Source organism: Talpa europaea, assembly GCF_964194135.1.
Source record: "Talpa europaea genome assembly, chromosome: 4".
NCBI lineage: Eukaryota > Metazoa > Chordata > Mammalia > Eulipotyphla > Talpidae > Talpa > Talpa europaea.
The window spans coordinates 120,212,496-120,236,130 of record NC_140070.1 but is presented as its reverse complement, the minus strand read 5'-3'; the positions used below and the strand labels follow the sequence as shown (position 1 = coordinate 120,236,130).

Here is a 23,635-nt window from a genome sequence, read left to right as displayed (position 1 = left end):
GAATTCTGAAAAGGACTTCCCTCAGGTACCCATGCTGTCAGCACTCTTAAATATTAAGCAGTCGAATCACTTTTTAGGTTAAAAAGGGAGGTCACAATCAAGCAGACTTTCTTCAAACTAAGTACACATATATTGGTAACATTTCCATCTATTACTGTACCTGCTTTCTCCATTACATACCTCAAAGATAGGACAGTTCTTATGTACATAGTTTAAAATGCAGTTCTTAAAAAATGCAAACACACACAAACATGATAGGCTGCTATAATGTGTAGATTCTGTTCAACCCAAGAAATAAAGAACTAGACTTGAGTACAAGCAAAAACTCATCCAGGTTAAATTAGCAACTCTTCAAATACACTGGTCCTTTTGATCTAAGAAGCACCTTTGCTTTTTTTCACCTTTTTTATTTTCCTTCAGATTTAAGTGAAAGTTTCTTTTTGTATATAATAATCTCAATAGAAAATCTTCACCTGCAAATATAAGGTAGGATTTTTTTTTTCACAGCGATAAGCTGTAGCATTGATTTCTCCAGGTATCAATGGAGAACAGAAAGTATGTATGACACTGTTAATTCCAAATTCTAAGAAAACTGTCCCAAGAGCCTGTTGCCACAGCCATGCCATCGTCAGTTACGCCTAAACAGCTGACACGGTTGTCATGACCAGCAAGAAGACCTGAAAAACAAAGGTCAGTAAAAAATTAGCAACTGGGGAATTTTAGAATTCAGTGGAAGCATAAAAGGACTAGGAGGGCACTTAAAAGCTAACAGGCTCCTCAGAACAGGAGACTGACGGTGAGGTAACCTGGACATGTACATAGAATACAATTCTTTCCATTACATGAATTTTTGAACTGTGCATCAAATTATGTTTACATTTTTAAGTTATTACATAATCACACTTTTTTGTAGCTAGATAAAAAAAGATGTAGACTTTTAGTCTACATCTCTAATAAGTCTATGATATTCCAAATTATGCCACCAACCTATGCTATTTTCAATAAAAACAAAATTTTAAATGGTAGCCTTTTGCAATAAGAGCAACAAAAACAAAGAATGAATCACTACTTCCCAAAATACCAACATAATTTATTTACTTTTTTCTGTTAACCACCAAATACTGTATGTAGTGTTTTGGTTATAACATTCTGAAGCCATTGTACTCGCCTGGTTTGAGGTTCTATTATATATTTAAGTTAAACTCATTTGATATTCTGATAAACATAGGATAAAAAGACATTTCCAAGCATTTGGGGAAAAAATGAGAACTGTAAAGACTTAATAGAATATATCAAATCTTCAACAAGAATATTTTTCTTCAATATACTATGAGTTTGCATTTATAATTTCTATGTAATTAAATATAGTATTTTCACCCAATCCCAGGAACAGGCGGTCATCTTGTCTAACTCTTAATATTTTCTGCAGTACCTCCAGTATGACAGTGGCAGGTAACAGGAAAATTTAGGTCAAAATAGGTCATTATAGGTCAAAATAACTTAGGTCAAAATTTAGGTCATTATAGGTCAAAATAATTTAAAAACATTGTGGCTTAAATATTATGTCACATTGAAAAGGAAAATGAATTTGCAATTCAGAAGTCATGATTCATTTTAAGGTGAAGATTCCAGTTGAGCTAAGTTGAGTCTGTTTAGCTGAGTTATAAGTAAAGTAAAACTAAAAATCGGGGCCTGCCTGGTGGCGCAGGAGCTAAAGACAGTGCTATCAAGCTATCACCAGCCACTGCACTAGGAGTTAGATCCCTGGCCAGCCTGGGAGCCAACCTACATGGCGCAGACCTCTCCTGTCTCTCCCACTGCTCCATATTTCAGAAGATCTGCCTGTTCTGCTCCTCACTCTCTCTGGTGAATCCTCTCTCACACACCCCTGGCACCTCTGACTTACAACCCAGTTCTTGTATGCATAAATAAATCTTTAAAAAAATAAAAATCATATGTTTTAAAATGTGGGAAACAAACACTTTTACTTTATTATGGATACTAATGATTGAACTCAAGCAAAAACACCTATAATCTTAAAAGAGGTTTTGGGTGAGAGAGTAGCTCCAGGAATCTACTTGCACAACGTAGAAATTAATATTTCTGTAGTCTCTCAAGAAAAGTTATAGAAAATTATTTCAGGGTATGTTGATATTGCCTTTATTTGCTTAGAAACCCCAACAACTGTATAAGAATTCAAAAGGGTAAGGACATTAACTCACCAGAACTATAAGAATATGAGAGCAGACAGTGGCAGCAACAGTCTGTAAGTAGGATGGTGGTAACTATGTTAGGAGACCCTAAAATACTAAGCTTGAAAAATGTCTGCAAAGTCCCAAAACAAATTTCACTTGCAGCAACTCCAAAAGGGTCAGATACTAGCAGAATCAGGTAGCTCTTGAGCCAATTAGATGAAGAAAACAATAGAAACTGATCAGGGATCAGATTTCCAGGTCTTCCCCAGCTGCAAAGTCAGATGATTGGTCTGCACCAGGGCATAAGATTAGAGACCTCCCTGGTGAAATCTCTCACCCTCCCGAACATCTGGCCTGTGCCCCATTTCTTGTATGCATGAATAGGTGAATCTTAAGAAAGAAAAAAAAAACAATTAGAGAGGGTAAAGGAGGGTCTCATACTGGAGGAAAACAGGCACAATTGAGATTTGTAATCTTTGTTGAAAATGGAAAATAAAATTTACTGGCTAATTATTTGGTCCCAGCTTTCCTCCTAAAATGAGCCAGCTTATACATTCCAGGCAAAAAAGTGGAAAATCCAAGTGAGGAGAAAATGGCCAGCCCAGGAGGAAAGGTGCTAAGATATACCAGAGGTTGCCCAATGAAAGTCTACTTACTATTCTCCAGTGAGGCCTATAGCCAATACACCCTAACCATGTGAGAGAGAGAGGCCTTTTAAACAGTGCTAGTGCCTCACTCTTAAATATGAACCTGTCTTTTAAGGAAATAATCTAGATATAAGGATGAGGACTACAAAAATCAGAAGGGCGGGGTTGGAAAACACAAAAGATTATGCTTAAAGAATAAAACTTAGAGCGCCTCCCCAGGGGCGCAGCGGTTGACCACTGGGTTGCGAAGCTGCCCGCAGCCTCGGCAGCAGCGGTTCAATCCCCGCCCACCGGGTGAGGGTCCCACATGGCGCGCAGACCTCTCCTGCTGCCCACTGCTCCCCTCAGCAGTATATTTTGTCACTCTGCCTGTTCTGTTCCCCGCTATGGTTCTGGTGAATTCTCTCACTCTCCCACGCTTCTGACTGTACCCAGTGTTTGTATAAATAAATAAATAAATCTTAAAAAAAAGAATAAAACTTAGAAAATTTTTTTCATTAATAACTGCACAGAAATGAAAAAAGAATGGGAGTCTTCTTAAAATATTCTCAAATTAAAAAGACAGTAGCAAAAGTAGACAGTCAAAACTGTCCTGCAAGAAAAGGTGAACATTTCTCCCAAAAACACAGCTAAGAAAACAGGAAGGAACATAAGAATCTAAGAAAAATCCATGGAAGTTAGTAATGGGAGACTAGAAGAGAATGATAATAATGGACATGAAATTAAGTCCCTCAGATTTTCACTATACGAGGTGTAAGTTCCAGAATGAAAAACTCCATTGACTATGCACATAATGGATGAAAATGGATCCACTCCAAGACAACAAAATTGGAAGAAAATTGGAGGATTAACTACCAAGAAGCACATCAAAATTAATAATATAAATAAAAATTAATTTAACTGAAGAATATGAAAAATACACGTAGCAAAGTCATCTATGTCTCATTGCTCAGCAGTAACAACTGTTTAAAAACTCACAATTATGTAAACACTGATGTTCTAGACAAAGTTCACTATATGGGAAAAGTTGGACGATAGAAAGGATGTGGCTGTGGTGAGAGGAAGGACATTAAAGCCAAACCCTCAGTGTCCATGATGATAGGAAAATAACAGATAATGCCTAAAGAAGTTTTGTGTTTTTTTTCAAATCAAGTAACAATACAGACATGTTATTTAAAGATATAAATTACTTAAAAAGCAGCTACGTTTGGGAGCACAAAATATGGGTTGGGGTCAGAGAAATGCTGTTTTGGTAAAAGGCTGTGTAAGAGTTTGCTTCCCTAAGGATAATTTTGGGTTTTTTTGTTTTTTAAGAAGTGGGGTACAGACCAGAGTCGCAGGGGGTGAGAAGATTCACCAGAGTGGGGAACAGAACAGGCAGACTGACTGAAATACACTGCTGAGGGGAGCAGCGGGTGAGATAGGAGAGGTCTGCTGCGTCATGTGGGTATCTCCCTGGCCGGCCAGGGATCAAACTCATGCCGCAAAAGGCCATGGACAGCCTCACAGCGCTGTGCTCAACCCCCTGTGCCACCAGGGAGGCCCAAGATAATTTTGATTACAATTTTTAAAAATCACTGTATAGTATGACTCGACACACACACACTAACATTCGGAGGGTGCTGCGGGGAGCACTCAGAGCTTGGCGGTAAAGGACAACTGTGGGTCTGCGTAGGGTTTCGCACAGACCAGTTCCCAGAGAAAGGTGACCCAGAGCGATTACAAAGTTTCCTGTCAGTTTATAAGAAATTTGCAATTTGGGAAAACAAAGACATTGATATTCACTATTCATCTTTGTACCAACACTTACTAAACAAGAAATTATTACAGAACTAGCTGTCACTCTTCAGAAAAAAAAACCTGCATGTGATTTATGGATGGGAACATGAATGAGGACTGCCAGGTTGCCCTCAGCTCCAGGGTGAGCAGGAAGCCTCCAAAACAACTGATGACAACCTTTTTATGCTGCCAGATAAAATCAAAACTGGGCAGTGCTCCTGCCTGCCTGTGCCTATGTAGTGTTCCTTTTCATAAAACTTTTTCCTGTGCAAAGCAGCAGCAGAAGCAGCTCTCTGCCCACCTGAAACTGTACAGGTGTCTCTTTTTCTTTCTCCTTTTCCTAATAAACCTGTCCCTTTAAGATATAAAAAAATCAAAGCCACATGTGCATTTATTTACTAACCTGCACGATCTCCTTTTAGCGTATCCCAGACATTACAATTAAAGTCATCATAACCAGCTAACAGGAGGCGCCCACTTTTTGAGAAGGCTACGGAAGTGATTCCACAGATGATGCTGTCATGAGAATACATTAATAACTCTTGGTCTGCACGAAGGTCAAAGAGCCGGCAAGTGGCATCATCAGAGCCAGTAGCAAAGGCATATCCATTTGGGAAAAACTAGAAAGAAAAGTAACAAAGGAAATACACAAAAAATCACATGAGGCATGGCAGAAGACAAGGCTAGATTCAAATCCCAACTTGGCTTCTTACCAGGTGAATGACGGTGGGCACTAAAGATGCCTAAACCCTTTGAGCCATTGGTTAGGACGGAATGAAATAGCAAGTGCCGAGGACACAGCCCACTGTTGAGCACATAGCAGGTATTCAGTGAGGGCTGGCGCTGGCACTCCACGTGTCTCATTAGAACAGTTACCTCAAATACTATTGAGAGAATTTACTGATAAATATTCTTAAATATTCAAAATTCCCATCATGAGAAATAAATAGGAAAGATTTTATAACATAGAACATACAGCATTCCAGTTAGATGACATTATAAGGCTAAGCTAGTGGTAAGAGAACTATTCATTATTAGTTTATGAAACTTACTGCTCAGTTACTGGCTCTACTCAACGTTAGTTTTTTACAAAAAGGAAATCACTTTTTCCATAGATCTATTGGCCATCTGTCATACCTCCTTTATGAACTGCTTATTAATGACCTTTGCTATTTTTTACCATGCTGTCAGTACCGAACTTGCTAATTTATAAGAAATAAAATGAAGACTATAAATTTGGTTTACTTCCCCCAAAATAGAAAGCAGTTTTTAATTTTTATGTAGTCATATTTGTTTATCTTTCCCTTTGAGATTTCCTTGTTATATGAATAAAATTCCTTTCCCAGGTTAACTGACGTTCAATTATATTTTCTTCTTGTTTCTTTTTTAATGACTTCACTTTTTACATCTTCATTTTTATCCATGTGGAATTAATTTGATATAGAGCATTCATTGTAAGGATCTAATTAAAGTTTCTTAATAGTTAAGCAGTTGTCCCAGATGTTAATTAAGTAATCCTTTTTCTACTTATTTCATTGCTATAGCTATTACCAAACACTTATATACACAAAAATGCTAGTTTTGATCAATCCCTTCTTGTACCTGTGATCAACTTTCTTTTTTAATCATAATTTAAAAGTAAATTTTATTATCTGTCATGGTAAAGCACCATTGTTATTCTGCTCCAAGTCAGTCTATCCTCTTTTTTTTTTTTTGCACTTAAGTTTCACATTTGGCAAAGTATCTTTTCTCCATATTCCTTAGTTAGACTCCTCTCAAAAACCTAAATCCACTAGGAGTTTGATTAAAATTTTTATTAAACTTGGGGCCTTCCTGGCGACGCAGGGGTTAAAGTCTCAGTGATATCAAGCTACAGGCAGCTACTGTGGCATGAGTTCCACCCACTGCAGGCCCGGGAGCTAACTCACAAGGCACAGCAGACCTCTCACAGCAGACCTCTCCTGTCTGGCTTGCAGCCCCCCTTAGCAACGTTTTTCAGTAGATCTGCCTGTTCTGCTCCCCATTCTCTCTCTGGAATCCTCTTACCTCTGAAACTCTGGCCTAAACCCCAGTTCTTGTATGCATAAATAAATAAAAATAAATCTTTAAAAAAATTTTGTATTAAACCTAAATATTAGCTTGTAAGCTAAAGGATTAGTGTACAATATGCATTCTTCATATCCAGTAACACAGAATATATTTCCAAGTATTATAAACAAAGTTGACCAATAACATATTATGCTCTTTTAAATAAAGATTCTGCACATTTCTTGGAAATTATTCCTTGCCTATTTCATATATATATATATATATATTGCTATTCTCAATAGGATTTTCTTACTTTATATTTTATCTGGCTATTATTGCTATAGGAAAGTTATTGACTTTAAAATAATTTTTGTAGTCCAGAAAACACAATAGACTTTCTTGGGGTAGCTAGATAGTTAAACACATCACTTGCAAATAATGGTATTTTTTTCTACTTAAATGTTTTTCCTACTTCCTAATGCATCCCTTATTTCAGTTTTGGGTCCAATTTTATAGGCTGGAAGTTTCAGGACAATTTAAACTGTGATAATGGTATTGATGTCTTATTTAATAACCAAGTATTTTTCTGTGTGGTTCACTGTCTAGAGGCCCCCACTCACGGCGATGGTACAGACAGGTAGTGTTAGTGGTGAACAGGTTCTTGGAAATACAAGTACTTTACTTTAATGCTTTCAGGATGGTTAAAGCTTTGTCCCAAAGGAAATGGCTTCTCCATATCAAATATATACAATATTTTTCTCCTCCTTTTAAATTTCCAAAAAGGTACAAGGAGCCCTCTTGCCAAAATTTCTTCTACCTATCAAGCATCCATTAATCATCCCAGGTTACTGTGAAGTTCCTGTGAATGCCTTCAGTAATGCAAAAGGCTTCACCAAACCCTTACTGCCTGCTTATAATCCAGTGGTTTGACCATTTTCTTCCATTCTAACATCCACCAATGTACGCCCTGTCATTTCTGGCAGGAATCCAGCACTATCATTTGCACACATTATATCAGGAAGTAAGATTAAACCTGTTATCTATCCCAAAACAGAACAGAGAAGCCTACAGTGCAATACAGGCCCCGCCCCGCATAACACCCAGTTCAGAAGATTACCTCTTCTGGCTCAGAGTGTAGGAGGCAAGCACACACGTCCTCTCTGTTGCAGAGACAGGATGACCATACATCCGTTACCCAGAACAGAACCCATCTCTCTAAATTTAGAAATAAAACTTACTGTTCACCTATAAATAAAGATTTAGACTTATGGATCAAAATGTCTCCACTTTTTTTTAAAAATCAAACCCTTTTTGGGGAGTCAATGTTATAAGAGCATATTGTTTATAAGAATCTTTGAAGGTAGTTTGCTATTAAAATCGTGCTACAGAGATCCACATTTTAAATGCACGAGGCATTTTCCTTAGAATGCTATGTACTTACACTGACAGCATTAATATCTGACACATGTCCCGTGAAAGACTGTCTACACATTCCATCTCGAATATCCCATAATTTGGAAGATGCATCACAAGCCCCAGAAACAAAAGTCCTCATGTCAGGACTCAGAGAAAGACTCATCACATCTCCAGAATGCCCAGTGAATGTGGTGGTCTGCTGGGCAGTTTCGATGTCCCATAAAGCACTGTAATTAAAAATAAATAAAAATGATTAATGACAATTATTCTCTCTTACGTTAGTTCTCACTACTCTCAACCCACAAAATCAGCATTCTTCTGCAATAAACTTACCAAGTTGTATCTCCTGAACTTGTAACAATTTGGGTGTCATCTAAAAACCGACAGCAGGACAAGTAGCCTATAGGATACAGAATAACACATTTTAGGTTACTGACCACTGAGTAACTCAGTTGCATCTGAAATGGTAATATATGTGATAAAATTATAATACCCAGGGGCAAAAAGCATTTGTTAGTATAGATTATAGTTCTACTTTTAAGAATTTTAAACTATATGCTGTCTACAGCCACATTTTATCAACAAACTATCAGGTATTTACTATGTCAAAGACAACGACTCTCTGAGAGTTGCAAAGTTCAGTAAGACACAGTACCTTCTACCTGTGACATTACCTGAGCGAGAGAGACAACCAGTCACACAAATAACTATAATCTATGGCAGCCTGAGTGAGACACCTTGGCAAAATAAAAGTTCTCTGAGAAATTTGGAACAACATCCTCACTTTTTCAGCAAAAAGTAGCATTTGAATGACTAGCATTCCGTGGTGTTTTAAAATGTGGCAATGGCAGGAAAATGCCATTATAAAGATTTTGTTAAAAGCATTGTCAAATAGTATCACCAAGAATTCAGAGGCAAAAATCAAATGAGTGGCAATAAATACCCTAGCAACACTGTTAACCAAATACTGTATTACTGAACTTTGGCAAGGTCCACTGGCTAATAAAGCAATGCATATCACATTATGAAAAAGATTTCATTAATGCAGATTAATACATGCCTTCAATCACATGTATTAATTAATTAATTAATGATTATAAATACCAAAATCTTCCAATTGTTACATGGTTACAGGGAATAGAGAAAATTGTATTTGCTTTCTTTTTGCATTTTTAAAAATTTTTTGCAGAAAGTTTTTCATTTTTACAAAAATAACACAGCTGCCTTGGAAAGAAAAGTAAAATTATGGTCATCATTGGTATGATAATAAAAAGTTAGTGCTTCTATGATTCACAGTAATTCCTACTCTCACTTGATTAGTACTCATCCTGTGGCCAGCTGGGTACAACTTGTCACTGGTTCTCCTTGATCAGCTCATTCTTCAGGAGGCAGGCTTGGTAGGAAGTAATATTTCGTTTAGCTCACCTGTGTGGCCAGGTAGCTCTCGGCTCACTCTCACATTTCCCTCTCTGGTTTTTAAGTTATATATAGAGCAGATGTTGTCCAGTCCTCCACAAGCAACATAATTGCCAGAGGGCGCATAAGCACAGGTCATCACCCAGGAGGACCTCAAAGGAATAGCATGCATCTGCAAGGGGAACAAGCAACAAAGTTGTGATGAAATAACGATTTCAAAATTAGCAAAAATAGTCACGTTATTTTCAAATCTATTTACAATAAAGCAGTTCTATTAAAATTACATTTAGGAAAAATAAGCCAAATAAAATAAGGAATTCAATGCTTTGAGAAAGTGAACAATGAAAACTAAAATACTAAAGCACACTAACATGCCTGTTTTCAGATATAAGGAGTGCTTTTTTCAGGTGTCAGCCTCTTAATAGAAGCAAAAGCACAGGATGTTTCAATGCCCCTAGAGCCATCTGATATATTAGGTGTAAAAAAGTTAAAGAACACAACCTAATCAAATTCTTTGCTTTGTAGTGGTGCTCAAAAAGAGAAATCATCTTCACTATGACGCTGAACAATACAAAGGGATATGATAATTAACAAGTATGAGCATCAATTAAAATGGCTCTTCCATGAAGAGACAGCACTCCTGTTCTTCTATTACTGGTGCATATGCTGTGGCTCAAAATCAAACATTCAAATGCAGGTCAAGTGGCGAAAATTTTGGCTGTGTGGGAATAGCAAGGATAAAATGTCCGTATAGAGAATCAACACATCGTATGGTAACTACTAGCTTTCACTTAATATTGTATTTCCAAAATACATTTATTTGTTTTAGGAAAATATTGCTAAGAGATAAATGCCATAACTTATCAATATATAAAAACTATTATATTACAGATGTCTTAACTATCTTTAAAATCTCAGTCACACTAAAGCAACTAATTACTTTGCAAAACAGGACTTTTGAATCTTTAATGTAAATCCTTGCTTATAGAATCTCAAGGTATTGGACTGTGAGAGTTTCCCTGAAGCTTTTCACACTGCGTAACACCTTCAAGGCAGGGATTCCTTCCAGCTGACACGTCAGGAGGATCTGCTGACTTTCACCACCAAGGGATCTAAGTAAGTTGGAATTTGCCCCCAAACTACTATATCTTCTCAGCAATCCAGAAACACAAAACCATGCCTGCAATCGTCCAAAGAAAAGCTTCACACTAGCATTCTAGGTTTCTCACAACTAGAAATAAAAATTTCAGGGGCATTGACACATTAGGAAATGGGAATTGTTTTTAACAAAATCACTCATGGTAAAACTGATGAAAACTCATTTCTAATATTCAAATAAGAAATACGAGACTTAAGTAAAAAAAAAACACTGAAAATATTCTTGTAATTGTCTTTGGGAATAAAAAAGGGCTAAATAATAAACATCAAAGAGGAAATCTAGAGGGAACTAGATTAAAATACAGGGAATAAGTTTATCTTAGAAATCAATTAACTCTGATATAATAGAATAAAGGAAAGAATTGGTGAACATCAAACCAAATACAAGTTTTCTTAAAAGAATGATTAAGAAATTCTACCTTATTTGTTGTATAGCTATCCCAAATAATTAATTTTCCATCTTGGGAAGCACTGACTAGTAGCCTGGAGGAACAAACATAAAAATAATTTGACAGGGGAAAAAAGTAGTTTAAATTAGTTACGTATTGCATTAAAGTAGAATGGAAAATAAAAGTGTAACTATTTCATATTAAAAACTTGGCACTAAAATATTCTCCCAACTTTAAAAAATTTATTCTGCATGGCAAGAATTTTCAAAATAGCAAAATTTAGACATTTCACTAAAAATACCTCTGTTTATGATTCTTTCACAGTGAACATTCTAAATTTTATTCAAGATTCTGCAAATATTAGCTGACTGATTTAATATTTACTCACTTAAATTCAATGAGAATAAAGAACATACCAGCATAAAACCAAGTTCACTGAATCTAAAAATATCAACTGAGAGTTTGTGAAGCAGGGCACTATGGGTACAAAGCAGGAAAAGCCACCTACCATTGAAGCCTCTATCATCTAGTGAAAATAGACATTTATAGAAATTTATAATAAATCAAGTAAGTGAAAACTGTCAAGGTGTGTTATTAAAAAAAAAAGCAACACTAAGTAAAAGAGAGGCAATTAACCACTAGTTGAGTCAATCAAGTCAAATCCTGCAAAAGAGAATCCATATTGAAAAAAATGGAATTTGAAGCACTAATGAAAAAGTCTATATTCTGGGGGTGGTGGTAAGTACAATCAATATGTAGAGAAATATAGTAGTAGAGAAATATAATAGGTGTCTCCAGAATTGTGAATTTTCTAATTATCTAGAGTTTGTGAGAAATGGAAAAAATAGTTGAAAAAAGTAGACTGGGCTTAGACTGCAGAAGCTTGTTTGGTAGGCTAAGTATGAACTCTTATCAAAATAATTGTTACAAAGATTTTGTTTTGTTTGGGAGTTTTATTTTTCACTATTGTATAAAATTCAAAAAGTACAAAAGGATGTATAGTGAAGAAAATCACCTCCCATCCTATCACCTAGCCACCCATTTCCTCATACTTCATCAGTTTCTTTTGTGGCAATTGCTGTAAGTTTTCATTAAAAGGGAATAACTTATAGTAGGTCTGGGATGAAATCTTAAGTAAATTCTTCAAAAGTGAACTGGAGTCATCAGCATTGAGTTGAGAAGAACATAAAGAACTGATAATCAGAATGAGAAAGGTTCTTTGGTGATACCTTTTTAAAAAAACAACCATTTTGAGAAAATTTTAAGGAAAAAACCACTGACATTGTTTTAATGATAGTATTTTGCATTAAAAGCATGCTGTATCATTTTTTTAATCACAAGTTTCTTTAAAAAAAAAACAATAAAACATCTGACCAAGCTTGATGCCAGTTGTCAAATTATATCATTTATTTATCCCTTCCTAAGAGGCACATGTTCTAATTACAGTACTCAAATATCCCATTCACATGTAGATGTGCCAAGCATTAGTAACAGGTGAGTGACGCTTCTTCACAATTTTATTTTCTTCTGGAAGAAGAGGAAAAACGTACAATTTCTATTAAAAAATGCTTTTCCCAAATAAAATTAAATAAAACAAGTCAACTAATACAGCAGCAGACTAACCTACTGCGAGTTTGGAAAAAGTGCAGACTGCTTTATAATCCTATGAACAAAGTGAACTGTGATGACCACCTGTCCAGCCACCCACCTGCATACCACACATCAGCAGTGTATGTGTGTGTGTGTGCATGCACATTCATGCACACATGTGAACACATGCACATTTATGTCACTCTATCCTTTGTGAGTTAAGGTAGTAAATAGGGCAATATCCAGTAACATATATAGAAGAAATTCAACAAATACTTAACTGAGGGGCATCCCTGGTCTCAGCACTATGAAGCTATGGGCAGCCAGTGCAGCACGAGCTGGATCCCAGGCCTGGGAGCTAACCCACATGGCAGAGAAGACCTCTCTTGTCTCACCTGCTGCTCCCTTCAGCAGTGAATCTCAGTGGATCTGCCTGTTCTGCTCCCCATTCTGTCTCTGGTGAATCCACTCGCTCCCCACCACATCTCTGACCTACACCTCACCTCTTGTATGCATAAATAAATAAAATGAATCTTTAAAAAAATAAACAAAAAATAACTGAATATTTAATCAAAATTCTTAACTACAAATACTTAACTGAAATGTCAAGGTAAATATACAATAAAACTGCTTTTGGCACATTTAAAAACAAAGTGCAATACTGTACTGTAAAGAAATCTTTTTCTAAATAGCTTTCATGGATCATTAATTTCTAAACTTTTAAAAGTTGATAAATATTGTTAGTGAAAGCCAAACTATTCCTTTGGATCATTTTCTGCAAATACTTCATAAATACAATTTAAACCAAGAAAAGGCTAATTACCTTAACACACACAACTAGTCTGATAGTTTGAAAACAGCAGAAACAAACCTTGAGTCATATCCCCAATGCATGGCATAGATCTTAGCAAGGTGGCCCCTCAGCGTACGCCTTGTTCGCATTTGTATTCGACCCACGGTGTCCGTATTTGACGTGATCTTTAGAAAGTGACAAAAATGTTATCCTTTGCCTTATACATAGCTCAGAAGATAACGAAAACTAGAAAAATTAATAGGCAAAACGGCAAACAGGAGGGCGTGGGGAAACCGGAGGAAGGTAGCCAAAGGGTACAAACATCCAGTTAGATGTCACAGAGCACAGGGTGGCAGAGCCAGCAGCGGCGTGGGACACACAGCACAGCTGTAAGAGTCAGTCCTGAGTGCTTGTCACAAGCAGTAAATGTTTTCGTCTTCTTTATTTTTTTATTATATCTCCATGAGGAGAGCGCTGTTAAGTGAACCCACTGTGGTGATCATTTCACAATATTTGAAAATCAGACCATCATGCTGTATGCCTGAAACTTGGAGGAGCATGGTTCCAAAACAAGAAAAGAGGTAGCTGTAACAGACACCACCGTATTCAATTTAATTTTAAAAATTTAAGTAAAAGAACACACATAAGATGAATGCACAGCAAATTAAGTTAATTTAATATAAATAATTCCATGGCATCATTACAGGACTGATGTTCAAGAAAAAGTATGATTAACTTAAAATGATCCTACTTGCACATTTTCCAGTGGGAATATCTGCTGTACACTATTAACTGAAAAATAACTGACATACTTTTCAACTTCAGTTAAAAAAAAAAAAAAGCAGTCAAATAAAAACCTAACTCTTGATGATCAAAGAGTAGGACATTTATCATTCTATCTATAAGAAAGTCAGGTAAAATATTTCCTTAATAATAGTGATTAATATTTGGGCCTCCCTGGTGGCGCCAGGGGTTAAAGTCTCAGTACTATCAAGCTATCACCAGCCACTACAGCATGAGTTCAATCCCAGAGAGGGAGCTGAACCCACAAGGCTCAGCAGATCTCTCCTGTCTCACCAGCTACTCCCCTCAGCAGTGTATTTCAGTAAATTCACCTGTTCTGCTCCCCATTTTGTCTCCGGTGAATCTTTCCCCACTGGCCCTGGCACCTCTGGCCTACACCCCGGTTCTTCTACGCAAAAAAAAAAAAAAAAAACACAAAACCTAATAAAAAACACTTACACAGGGACTGATAGATTGCAAAGAGTTATTAAATAGAGATCTCCTGATTTTTTCCAATTAAGTTCTAATGAAAACAATGTGAATGCCAAAAAAAAAAAAAAAAAGAATGTGAATGCCATTTGCATCAATTTGAGCTGTCTCCTGTAAAATACTTAAATGAACTGAGGCTAAAAATCATTTTACCTGAACAAGGGTTGCATCGTTACACGCTTTCCTAGCATCCTAAAGTAAAGAAAGATAAAATACATTTAGACATGAAAATGTAGATTTGCAAAATATTTTTTACTGTATCACATCTTTTATTTTAAATAACTTTAGATAAAATACACATAAGATTAATCAGCTTACTTATTTTAAGGTGCAACTATCACCACTCTATAATTCCAGAACATTTCTGTGATTCCCCCAAAGGAAACTCCTTATCTACCAATTCTCTCTCCTCATCCTCTGGCAGTCACGAATTTACTTTCGAACTCTATGGATTTTCTTCCTTTGGAAATTTCATAAAAATAGAATCATACACTATATGACATTTTAATCATTTAGGGTAATGTTTTCAAGATTCATTACACTAAAGCATTTATCAGTGCTTTGTTTTTACGATTGAACAATAGTTCACTGAATAGATAAACCACGTTTTGTTAATCTATTAATCAACTGGTGAACATTTGTTTCCACTTTTTGGTCTTTACATGCAATGTTGTTACGAACATTCATATCTGCGTTTTTATGTGTACATATGTTTTTAATTCTTCTGGGTATAAACTCAGGAATAAACTGGCGGAGGACATGCTAACTCTATTAAAAAACACTGACAATTTTCACAGTAGCTGCACCATTTTACATTCTCACAATTTCTTCACATCCTCACAACAGTTATTGTCCATTCTTTTGCATGTGGAGATCCAGTTGTCCCAGTACCATTCATTGAAAAAACTATTCCTACCCTATTGAATGGTCTTGTTACCCTTGTTAAAATCAGCTGATCACAGATGTATGGGTTTATTTATATTCTCAATTTCATTCCATTGTGAAAATACACATTTAGTTCTTAATTAAAATATTTTTTAAAATCATATCTGAGTAAAAAATGAACTAGACTAATAAAGTGATAATATTTGCAATTATATTTGTTTCCACAGAAACAAGAGTTCTAAGTTTCCTTCTATTTGTTCTGGATGAGATGACAAGAAGGATTTATAGTATAATCCAGTTCATTTAAGAAATATCAAATTGGTAACATGTCCTTAAATGTCTTGCAAATATACTGTACCTAAATGTTGTTATTAATAATAAAATATTTTTGGGGCCTCCCTGGTGGCACAAGGGGTTAAGTCTCAGCGCTATGAAGCCAGTGAATCACGAGTTCGATCCCTGGCCAGGGAGCCACCCACATGGCACAGCAGACCTCTCTTGTCTTGCCTGCTGCTCCCCTCAGCAGTGTATTTCAGTAGATCCACCTGTTCTGCTACCCACTCTGTCTCCGGTGAATCCTCTCACCCCCCGTACCTCTGGCCTACATCCCAGTTCTTGTATACATAAATAAGTAAAATAAATCTTTAAAAATAATAAAATATTTTTGATCTAGTATGAATAAATTCTATATCTCAAGATAAAATGTTATGTAATAGAAAATATAAATAGGGTAGTGTCTATATTTTTACAGCAAATTCCCTATAGGCAAGCAGGCTTGTATGCCTAAGCATTACACGGCAGCTTTTCCAAGAGACCCCAAATTTTTATACCACTGAAGGGAATTGCAAAAGGAGGAAGTGCAACAAATTAATATGACAAAAATCAGTAAAGTCAAGCTTATAGCATACTTAATAAGCAACAAAATATTGAAACCCAAGTTAACAAATTCACAAACATGGGAAAAATCAGAAATGCAATTAATTCTTCCTACTAGACTTAAAATAAATTTTTTTTCACCAAAAGCTAGAGCAGTATTCTCTTCAACTTTGTTCTTCCCTACTATGGTTAGCGTACGCCTGTGTCAAGAGGAGGTACACAATATTTGTTGAGCAAATGTTCCAAATGGACAACTTGTTCCAGTCAAGGGAGAAATAACTGATTATCTTGGTTGCCCTTTCTGCCTATTTATAAACACTTAGAATATTTCTGCATAAGGGTGTTCAGAAGCAGTTGCACAAATATATGATTTGATTCTCTCATTCTTAGTCAAATTGTGAGTTTAGAAACCTTATTTGGCAAATAATAATGTCACCCACATTTCTACAATGAAAAGAAGTTCCAGAAATGACAGAGATGGTCTGTTCACAAGAATCAGTGGAGTCATGTTCCAAAAGCAGTGCAGTAGAAAACTAAATGCTATAAAAAAGTTCTCTGATTTAAGCTTTATGAAATGAATTATCATTGTTTGGATGATCTTTCTTGATTTACTTTTCTGGTAAGAAATCTGTTGAACACTGTGTCAGGCACTATGCTAGGCACCGTGAATGCAGTAGAGGAAAGGCAAAATATCACTGCTCTTTTAGAGCACACTTTAATGTTAATAAAATAATTTTTAAACTGAAAATTAATGAATTGAAGTGTAAATAGGTAGTAAAAACTATAAGATGTTGGAATATAAAAATTCCATGAAAATTTTAGCAAGTCATAAATTTGTATTATGCAGACATTCTATTCACAGAGAACTTACTTTTCAGAACATTACTATCCACTGTAAAAGTGAATATAAAATAATATTAAAAGTTGAATTTCATATTTTCCACTGGAAGAAATATAAGATCTGACATTAACATCTTCATGTAAAATAAGAGTAACATTTTTCACACTGAATCAAAAAAGTAACAATTACAAACCAAGACAAATCTGTTCTGTTTTTGAATTTAAAATGAATTGTACTTATCAAATACATTTGACATCTAATACAATTATGTTATGTGTTTATGCCATATTTAAGTAAATATATAGATTATATTCCTGGAGGGGCCAGGAAGAAGGAAGAAAGGAGCTTTAAGTATAGTGTGACATGATTTAACTAAGAAGAAAAGTACACAGTCCTTTCCATACTTGTGGTTACTTGAAATCATGGGAGGAGATGATTCAGTGGGCACCTACACCCATGACGTCGTGTTTTTTGGGATGCTGAGGAGACATGAAGATGATTAAAACACAGAGCTGTCCATCGAGAACAGGTAGTAGAAGCAACTGTGCAGAAGGAATTATAACACACGGCAGGTAGTGACAAGTCGAGTGACACCAAGTCCAAACTTTATGTAAGTGAACTAAAGTGCCACTTATAGGCATTGGGCTAAGTCCTTTACATGTCATTTCATTTAATCTTCTCCACCAACCTAGACTGCAGGCATTAGTATTCTCACTCGACAGTAGCGATATCAAGCATCAAGTAGTTAAAAAAAAAAAACCTTGCCTATGGTCACAAAGTAAAAGGTGAAGTCCATGTTTCACTGCCTTTCAATAAAAGGAAAAATAAAGCCAAGAACTCTGATAAGCTTTTTAGAAGATGACCATGACTCAATGAATAATTGGAGACCTATGAGGCAAAGTAGTATAATTACAGGCAAAGGAAACAATTTGAAATCTTTCTGTTTGTTGATATAAGCACGACTATATTTGACACTCTTCCCCATCCTGTCATGGTTTGAAAGTTGTGTCTTTTAATTTTGTTGCAGAGGGAGCTTGTATTTGTTTCTTATGCTCTTAACTGTATTATTGACTTCCAAGTTGACTTCTAGTTATCTAGCATGCCACTAATAATTATTAATGCTTTACTGCACTCTAATATTGTGTAGATTAATGTTTTCCTAGTATATTACAATGTGATAATATCTGCCTCATTAGATGAATGAAAATGAAAACAAGAGCTATCAGACATGTGGGATCCAGCAAAAGCAGAATAAAGAGGCAAATAATAGCAATACAGGCATATATCAACAAACAGAAAGATTTCAAATAAACATCCTAATCTTACATCTTAAGTAAGATTGAAAATGAAGACCAAATGGAAAAGAAACACAGTAAAAGGAACAAAATCATAAAATTAGAGTGGAAATAAATCAAATAGAAATCAAAAAAGATAATCCAAAAGATTAATGAAACCAACAACTTGCTCGTTGAAAACAAATTTTGCCTATAAACAAAATAGGCAAAATTCTAGTTAAGCTCACTACGGAAAAAAAGGGGTGAAATTCTAATAAACAGAATCAGAAATGGAAGAGAAGTCACAAGAGGTATCACAGAAACAAAGAGGAACATAAGACACTATTACGAATGTCTTTATGAAAATAAATTGGATAACCTAGAAGAAACAAAAAATTTCTAGGAATCACACAACCTCCCAAGATTGAATGGGGAATGCTGGTACATTACTGGAGCGAATGTAGCCTAGTTCAACTCCTATAAAAAGCAGTATGGCAGTCTTTCAAAACATTACAAAAGGTTTATCATCTGATTGAGCAATCACTCTCCTAGGTATCTACCCTAAGAATACAAAAACACTAATTCAAAGACATATATGTATTCCTATGTTCACTACAGCGCCATTTACAAAGGTCGACTTATGGAAACAACCTATGTGTTCACAAAAAGATGAGTGGATAAAGAGGTGATGTATAGAGACAATGGTATGCTACTCAGCTATATTTCACCCAGCTGATTTCACTATGCTAAATGAACTCAGTCAGAAGGGGAGAGACAAATACCAGGTGATTTTACTCATCTGTGGAATATAAACAAAGCAAAGGAGCAGACAAAAACATATCTTTGAAATATGTCTGCAGAACTAAGGCTACCAAAAAGGGAGGGCAGGTTATGAGAGGGAGGGCAGGGTATGAGAGCAAGGGCAGAAAGGAAAACAATGAATTATGATAGCAGATAATTGGGGCTCTGGTGATGGGCCCGGTGTGATAAGCTACATTTGTAGAGCTGTGAACCTATAACCCTCAAACATGATCTCAATAAACATACATATATACACACACACAGCCCTGCCTCATTGTATTGTACCCCCAAATCAATCTACAATTCCAGGTGTGCAAATAAGAAGAGATCTGTTATCTTACAGCAAGGACTACATATATAATATTAACTTCTCAGGGACAAAGAAGCCACTAGTCTACACTTTATTTCTTAGGACTGATTTTTGGAGAGTTCTTTGAGACATGATTAAAAGTAATTGACCAATTCCAGGGCCTCCCCGGTGGCGCAGCAGTTGAACGCTGGGTTGCAAAGCTGCCCGCAGCCTCTGCAGCGCCGGTTCGATCCCCAGCTGCTCCCCGGCCACCGGAGGAGGGTCCTGCATGGCGCGCAGACCTCTCCTGCCGCCCGCTGCTCCCCTCAGCAGTGTTCTTCGGTCCTTCTGCCTGCTCTGCTCCCCGCTCTGGCTCTGGGGAATTCTCTCACCCTCCCGTGCTTCTGACTGTACCCAGTGCTTGTACAAATAAATAAATAGATAGATAGATAGATAGATAGATAGATAGATAGATAGATAGATAGATAGATAGATAAATAAATAAATCCTTAAAAAAAAGTAATTGACCAATTCCAGCCTTAGAAATTATTTAATGTAAGTAGACTGATAAACTAATGAATAAATTCAGTTCAGTGGTGCTGGTACTGAAAATGTTAAAATGAAAAATGAAAAAACTTGCTCTTACCTGGATCTGATTCCGTAGTTGTTCTGCTTCCTGCCTCAACTGTTCCAGTTCACTCATCCTGAGACTGTAGTTCCCTCAGGAATTAACAAGGGAAAGCAACTGTTAAAAAATAAGAGTGGGAGAAGAGATTCACTAAATTAACCAGTAAATTAACCTACTTTAAAATTACTGATATGGGGGTTCCCCTGGTGCCTCAAGGGGTTAAGATGCAGCACTAGGAAGCTACCTGCAGCCACTGCAGCATGAGTTTGATCCCTGGCCAGCGAGGTGACCCACATTGCGCAGCAGACCTCTCCAGGCTCGCCCGCTGCTCCCCTCAGCAGTGTATTTCAGTCAATCTGCCCGTTCTGTTCCCCACTCTGTCTCTAGTGGATCCTCTCACCCCCCCAAACCTCTGGCCTATACCCCAGCTCTTGTGTGCATAAATAAATAAATCTTTTAAAAAAGAGAGAGAGAAAATATGACACTCCTAAGAGGAAATCTGTGATGACTACCCTTAATTCTATCAATGGTGATACAAATGTTTATTTTTTTTAGGGTTAAATTTAAACATATTGTCAAATTAAGAAATAAATCTCCTGAAACATATAGTTTTAAAAACCATTGCTGAATCAATAAAAAAATAAATAAAAGTAAATCTATTAGGATTGATTGCGATGGCATTAAATTACAAAGTAATTTCAGAGGAGCTGACATCATTCTAATATTCCATTTTCAATTTATTGTTGTGATATATTTCTCCATTTATCTAAATTTTCAGCAAATGGGTAATTTTCTTCATGAGTTTTAACCAATTCTTGCTAAAGTTTTGCCATTTAGCAATTTAGTAAGCTTCTGACTTACTAAAGTGGGTTAGATCCCAGACATGGAATATCATTCTGCCTCATGAAAATAAGCAACATGCAGGTTCCGTAAAATCACAACCCTAATCGCCCTTGTTGGACCATACCTGAGAGCTGGCAGGCTCCAAAATACTAGAAACTCTAATTTTTTTGTAAAGATTTATTTATTTATGCATACAAAAGCTGGGGTGTAGGCCTGAGGTGCGGGAGGGTAAGCGGATTCACCAGAGACAGAGTGGGGCACAGAACAGGCAGATCGACTGAAATACACTGCTGAGGGGAGCAGCGGGTGAGTCCGGAGAGGTCTGCTGTGCCATGTGGGTTGCTCCCTGGCCAGCCAGGGATCGAACTTGTGCTGCAGAGGCTGTGGATTGCTTCATAGTGTGGTGCTTAATCCCTTGTGCCACGAGGGAGGCCCAAAACTCTAACTGGTTTCAATGCTGCTTCGTTTTCTGGGTTCCATAAAATCCTGGGCAAGGAGGACTGGTGTTAAGTTCCTCCTACTGGATCAGTCATGTATTAAAAAGGAGTATCAAGACACTCTTAATGGATCTCATAACTTTTAGGGTCATTCCAAAACACCCCTAACACACTCCTTACTTCCATTCCATTCCCCAAAGCCAATCCCACATGCAGGGAACTCTCTGCATGTGGAATGGAGTGACCTACAGCTGGGCAAGAGCTCCTCAGGCCAGTCTATGATCTGTACCAAATGAGTTTCCAGCCTGGGTTCCCCAAAGGATGAAAGTATAGCAAAATAGAGCTGGGCAAGATTCCTGTTGCTGAACTTTGGGGGCAAATAACTAAGGCCTACTTGGAACAGGACTCAACTCCTGACATAGAGCCAGAAGGTTGTGTTCCAAGTCTCGGGACCACAGGGAGCACATGGCTCGTCTTGAAAGTGAAGGTGTTTATGCTTGAGATGAAACTGAATTCTATCTACGCAAGAGATGTACTTATGTGCACAAAACAAAGAGCAACACAGTGACTCCTGGTGGCAAGCCAAATAAAACTAGAGAAATCTGAGGAAAGGTAACACATACCCAGGGAAACAGCGGCATAGTTAGTGCCAAATTCTGCAACAATCTTCCTGCTAGGGCCACAGGACACAGAATCTGTGCGGCACTGTACCTCTCAAGGATCTAAATTTACTGAAAAGCCAAAAAATAAAAGTAGATTTCTAAAAAAAATTAAAAGCAGTTGCTTCATTACCACTCTGTAGATTCAGGGACTGCCAGGAGAGGTTATGAGTCTTAAATGTCCCTGTCCATTCTTGCTGGGTATCTCAAGAATAGAGTCCTTACTGGTTGACTTCTCAATATTGTATTTGTAGAGAGCAACCTTGAGAGATGAGACAATGTGTACCCATAAGACAAACAACAGGTTTGCTTAACCACGAAAGTGGTGAGGTCTTCAAGCCCAATGTTTCTGTGCTGTGACACCAAACAAATATGTGGCATCCATTCAGATGCACCTGTGTCACCCCCATGAGATTTGAGAAGCACAGAGAATCATGTCTCAAAGAACTCCCCAAAAATCAGTCCTAAGAATGAGTAGACTAATGGCCTGTTTGCACATGTATTGTACATACTTCCTATGCTATGGGCATGCTGTGCTTGATGTCTGACCAAGCAATCTCATTTTCTGCCAGAATCAATGAAACAGTAACAGTTACTTTATTAGTGTGGAAGTATGTAAAATCCCAGAACTTTCACACTCTTTGACAGAAGAAGGCTCATAAGAAAGGTGAGGATTCCAACTGGAATTCGGTGGGCAGTGCTACTTCCCTTCTTCTTTAAAAAACCAAGCTGACACATGGTGTCAGCTTAAGGTGTACAATACATTGATTTCACACATTTATATACCGCACTAAGATCACCCCATGGAAATATGAGCTAACACCTTTGTCACATTCCAGAACTACCATTTCTGTTTTGTGGCTAGGACATTTAAAATCACCTAACACAGTATGCTGACCATAATCAGTGTGCAGCACATTAGAGCTTCAAAATATATTCACCTGTGGTTGAAAGTTACACTTCCCTCCTTATGCAGATTAGATCCCAGGGCCAAGACTTCAACAATTTTGCCAGCACCCTAGCTACCCAACCCGTCTATTTTTTTACTCTCTCAAGGCAAACTCACAACCTTGGATGAACCCAACTACCTACTTTCTTTTCAGCTAAGACCCAAACTACCAAACACGGATTGAAAAAGTCAGCCAGTGGGGCACATTAGTTGTGCTACAAAGGGTCCTCCAAACTACTTGGTCCCTCTATGGAGTTTTCACTCATTCCTTCCACTTTTAGTGGTAACTATCTTAATACCTTAGGGATGTTTTCAAGATTTTGAGTTTCTCACAACCCCTCTTGTAGCATGTAACCTCACCTTCTATATCATAAAGTAAAACGCATCATGAAGTTGTCATCAAGTATGAATGTTTGCAATTTTTGACTACTTCATATACATAACCATCCATAATGACTAACCTGCCATAT

General features: G+C 36.9%; 1 protein-coding gene across 1 annotated transcript; it reads right to left on the bottom strand.

Moving 5' to 3' along the window:
- Positions 1-570: 570 nt before the first annotated feature.
- GNB4 (G protein subunit beta 4) lies at positions 571-20,352 on the bottom strand (the record flags this gene model as incomplete). Its single annotated transcript, XM_084232357.1, has 9 exons — positions 571-677; positions 5,025-5,241; positions 8,091-8,292; positions 8,399-8,465; positions 9,491-9,653; positions 11,059-11,122; positions 13,490-13,596; positions 14,837-14,875; positions 20,296-20,352. The coding sequence occupies 9 exons, from the start codon at positions 20,350-20,352 to the stop codon at positions 571-573; spliced, it is 1,023 nt and encodes a 340-aa protein (XP_084088483.1).
- Positions 20,353-23,635: the final 3,283 nt, after the last annotated feature.